The sequence below is a fragment of the Geospiza fortis genome, unplaced genomic scaffold, assembly GCF_000277835.1.
Source record: "Geospiza fortis unplaced genomic scaffold, GeoFor_1.0 scaffold172, whole genome shotgun sequence".
Taxonomy (NCBI): domain Eukaryota; kingdom Metazoa; phylum Chordata; class Aves; order Passeriformes; family Thraupidae; genus Geospiza; species Geospiza fortis.
The window spans coordinates 11,266,768-11,271,326 of NW_005054309.1; the positions used below are offsets into that span (position 1 = coordinate 11,266,768).

At 46.7% G+C, this 4,559-nt stretch overlaps 1 protein-coding gene across 1 annotated transcript in view; it reads left to right on the forward strand.

Moving 5' to 3' along the window:
- PLCH1 (phospholipase C eta 1) overlaps window positions 1–95 on the forward strand; it is a 44,940-nt gene extending 44,845 nt beyond the window's left edge. Inside the window, exon 23 of the mRNA XM_031055444.1 lies at window positions 3–95. Coding sequence (XP_030911304.1) covers window positions 3–95 — 93 coding nt within the window. The remainder of the gene's footprint in view (window positions 1–2) is intronic.
- The last annotated feature ends 4,464 nt before the right edge of the window (window positions 96–4,559 follow it).

Here is a 4,559-nt window from a genome sequence, read left to right on the forward strand (position 1 = left end):
AGCACGGCTGCGGGGAGCTGCACGGCTGCGGGGAGCTGCCGCTGCCGCCCGGCGCGCAGGAGCAGCCCGAGATCTATTTCCTGCTCCGGCTCTAGGCACGGCCCGGCCCCGGACTGCTGCTCTGCAGGGGTCCAGGAGCTGCTGGAGCCCACAGGGTATTTCTGAACGCAGTGTAATGCCAGGGAGTCAGGGGTGGTTTGACGTGCCCCTCCTGCCAGGGCTGAGGGAGGCAGGAGCTGCTCTCCATCCTTAGGGGTGCTGCTGATGGAGCCCGTGTGCATTTGTAGCGTTCTGTGTCTGTCATGCCGTGCTCCAAAGCCTGACATTGCACTGAAGGCAGTACTGGTTTCCTTGTGTCTTGTCCTCCTGCTTGGAAAAACACTTTTGGTGATCACTTTTGGCCTTCTGTGAGGATTCTCCAAAGCACTGTGGTGTCTGGAATGCTGGACTGGGGCTTGCTCGGCCCAACAGGCAGCATCCCTTCATTAGCATCACTTGTTCTGAACTGTTACTATAAATTTTACATGTTTTCATGTATGAACTGTGAGTCTGCATCAAATGGTTTGTAGAATTAGGGTTAGTCCAGATTTGTGAGTCCTGTGTAGATTTGTCTTCTGCCCTCTCTACAAAGTGTGACAACAGATGTCTTCCTTTTTGGTTACTGTGTTGATTTGGGACAGAGTGGAATGTGGGAGTAATTCTGCTTTTATGAATGAAAACACTCAATTTCTGCTTATTTTGTTATGTATTTTTGCTGTTGGTTGTGTGAGTAGCTTTGGTACAGTAGATCCATTTTCTGTATATTTGTAATTTTATTGCTGAATTGTCGACAGTCAGTGGAATATTTAAACAGACATAGTAGAGTGACTATTTTGACTGTTCACCTTTTTCTATGAAGGCTGAAAGTGAATGGGGTGAAGGAATCTCAGACACCTAAAGCTTCCCTGTCGGGAACAACATAGCTTTATTTTGGTTGGAAGATACTCTATGCCTTTGCTGTAAGTTTTTCTGATATGTCAAAGACGTACCTTTTACCTCTTTCTTTTGTAATGCAGAGTATAATTATTCTTGAAAATGTCATTAAAATAGATTTTTAAGCACTTGGTTACATGTTTTCTGAAAAAAAAAAATCCATCCAAATAGATTGGTGCTGGATCCAGCAGCAGTTAGTGGCTGCACACATCTGTCTTGGCAGGAGGTGCAAGGAGGGAAGGTCCTTCATTTCACAGGGTGGTTCTTGGCTGGAGGTGGCAGCTGAGCTCTGGTCTCCCTTCTGGATCAGGAGCCACACTTGAGTTTGTCTGACTGTTCCACTCAGGCTCTAACAGCAGAGTGGCTGTGGTATCACTTGGGACAGAACAGTGGGTTTTCTAAACAAAAAGCATTTTTCCATGGAGGACCAGAACCAGACACTGGATTAACCCCTTAAGCTTTGCACCTGGATTTCTCATAGCCAGGATGCAGTTCGGGAGGTGTGACTGAGGCCTAGCAAAAGTGCCTTGTAAGGAAGCAAATGAGACGATCTCCATTGTGGGAGGTGGAAAAACTTGCTTTAATTGGAATTAATTTAGAAAAATTGTATGGTGCTTGCAGGAGGTCAGGATAGATTATTGCAGCAGTGTTTTATCACATAATCTCTTATACTCTTCTCTTAATTTTAGAAGTTAATCCAGATGGGGACAGTTCTTTGTGTGACAGTGACATTTGGCTAATGGAGCAGGGCAGGGTTTCTGTAGTGCAGCTGAAGCCAAATACACATCAGCCTTCATATGTATATATATAAAATATTTCTTCAGTTTTTAGTTTAAATGAACAAGCTTTGTTGTCTTTCATGGAGTGGAAGCAATACAAACAAATGCACCTGCTGCCAATGGAGCTGCTCCTGTGGGGATGTTCCTGCCATGAAGTGTCCTGGGGTACCTGAACCACCCTGCTGATCCTCCTGTGCCCAGGTGATGTGTGTTACTGGTGAGTACTGGTGATGCCAGCCCCCAGCTGGCACTGTGGGACACTGTGGGGCAGAAATGTTTGTGTCACTGTGAATCGGTGCTGCAGCAGCAATTTGGGGTCCCAGAAAATCCAGCCTGGGGGGTGACATGCTCCGAGCAGCAACTCCAAAACTCTCTGGAAATGGGACACTTTGGGAGAACTGCAAATGCCTCCTTCTCCTGCTTTGTGCCCTGGATCATGAGCTGAAGGGACACTGAGTTCAGAAATTCAGCCTTGAAACTCTGGGAACAGCTGGTGTGTGGGTCCCAGCAGCACTGTACAGAGCCAGGGGTTTTAGACTTTGGGTGGGACAGACCAGCAATCTGCACTTCAGACATCTAGATGGCCACTCAATTTTAGTCCTCTCCCAAAATTAATTAAACTGTCTGAACAAGGCTGCAGCTTGTTGAACATCCATCTAGTGAAGACTTTTTTGGTGCAGATTGTGCACCAACGCAGAATAAACAATCACTTCAGCCTAGTAAAGGCTAGTGTCTCACATCCTGGGTTAGCAGGCTTAAATTGCTCTGCTAATTCATGACAGAAGGCATAAATTAAGCTGTTCAAGAATCTGCAGAGAACAGATGCGTTTGGAATATTACTTTTGAGAAATTATATATTTTCTAATTCAAAGCCAGGAAGAGTGTCCAGTTACATTTATGATTGTTTACTGGAATATCAACAGCCCCTGCTTTAAACAGTTGTACAGAATGTTCCAGGTGCCAGGAGCCATTCCACATCCCTCACTCCTGCACAGGAGCCCCTGCCCTGTTCTGATGCTTTGGTAGGAGGGCTTTCATCCTGAGTTTCCCATTCGCATCTTAAATAAGATTAAGGTATGTAAGAATAAAACATTTTGTGAAAGAACAGCCAGATTTTCACCCAGGAGCATGTTGGGTCAATTTTGTTCTTGGACCAATGCTCATTTGGATTTGTTTTGATAAGATTTTAATGCTGTTCCTTTTTGCAACAGGGAAAATCATGCAGGACCCTCAGTCACATGAGACAGTGGCACAGTGATTACACTGATTACAGATCTGCTTAGACATGCAGGAGGAGAAACAAATTGAATTTCTACCAGAGATTATCTTTTAAAGTCCTCTGTTGGTTGAGACAGAAAGAAATTAAAATGAACAGTGCCTGGCTGGCCTAGTTGAGGTGGGATTTTGTGCATGTAGAAAGCCATGAAAGTGGAAATATCTTCTTCTGCACGTGACTTTTGTGTAGCTGTGGACCAGCCAGGGGAGTTTGCAGTCGGGGTGCAGCTGAGTTACCTGGGTGCAGCTGAGTTACCTGGCCTGGTGTCTGCTCCCAGCGCTGGCCTGGCAGATGGGCATGGCTCTGTTTGTGTGACAGGGGAGGGATGCAGGGAGGGAGGGAGAGCAGCTGCAGTGCTTTGTTAGTCCTTGCTTTAGGAACAGTTGGGGGTTTAGCATGAAACCCTCTGCAGCAGAGCCTTGTCCTGGCACTGCTGCAGTCCCAGCTGCGTTTGGAGGGTCCAGCTCCAGCCTGAGCTCCACAGGCTCTCTGCAGGTGGAGCCACATGGATTTGCTGCTCTGGTTCCATGCGTGTGTGTGTGCAGTGAAAACACAGGAAAGGGATGCTGAAAAGGGAGCTCGAGGTTCTGAACAGCCTGAATCTCACTGGCTGCTTGGCTGGGCACTTGCAGATGAAGATAAATCCCATTCTTCCTGGTGGGTGCATTTAAAAGAAATGGGGACTGCATATTAGACTTCGTAATGACACAGAAATAGTTCCTTCATATTCAAACCAGTCAGGCCTTTTCCAAACCCCACTATTCTCTGGTCTAATCCCAGCACGCAGGGAACGCAGCCATGTACAAAGTGACACCAGGGGTGTCAGACAGCCCCAAACTTCGGGTGTGGTGCAGCCCTGTGGCTGTGAGGAGGGCTGTGCCCTCCTTCCTTGAGGAATCAGCTCGCTGGACCCACTGCTCTGTGCAGCTCCACGAGGAGCAGCAGATTCCTGGAGAAGCTGGGATGGATCAAACATTGCTGCAGCACTGGGTGGGATTTGCAGCGTCCCCTTAGGACCTGCCCTGGGGCACTGGGCTCCCCAAGGCCTGGGGGTGGCACTGATTCCCCTGCAGCTCTGCTGCTCTGCTCCAGCCCCTGCTCCAGGCATTGCTTGGGTGGGAATTAAAGCGCAGCTGGGGGCAGGCTGCAGCTCCCCAGTGCAGTCAGACAGTATTTATGTGATCCCATTTCAAGGAGTAATAGACTAAAGGAAGCACATTTTTAAGGTAACAGATGTCTGGAAGCAGATGATTAATTTGTGCTGAGTTTTCAAGCACTCATTTAACTTATAAGCTCTTTAAAGTGGATTTTTTAATTTAGTGTTTCACGTCTTAAACATTTATAGTCAAAATCTTATTTCAGTTAAGGATGTGTTTGTCTAAAGTGATACTTTTAAATTCAGTGAAGTTCTGCAAATGAACACTGCTCAGAGAACAGAATATGAGGAGTTGCAGAGTGCTGCAAGTCATGTTAATTTGACTTTCTTATTTCCAAGGCTGGTAACATTTTTTCAGTAACATGGAAATGCTGCT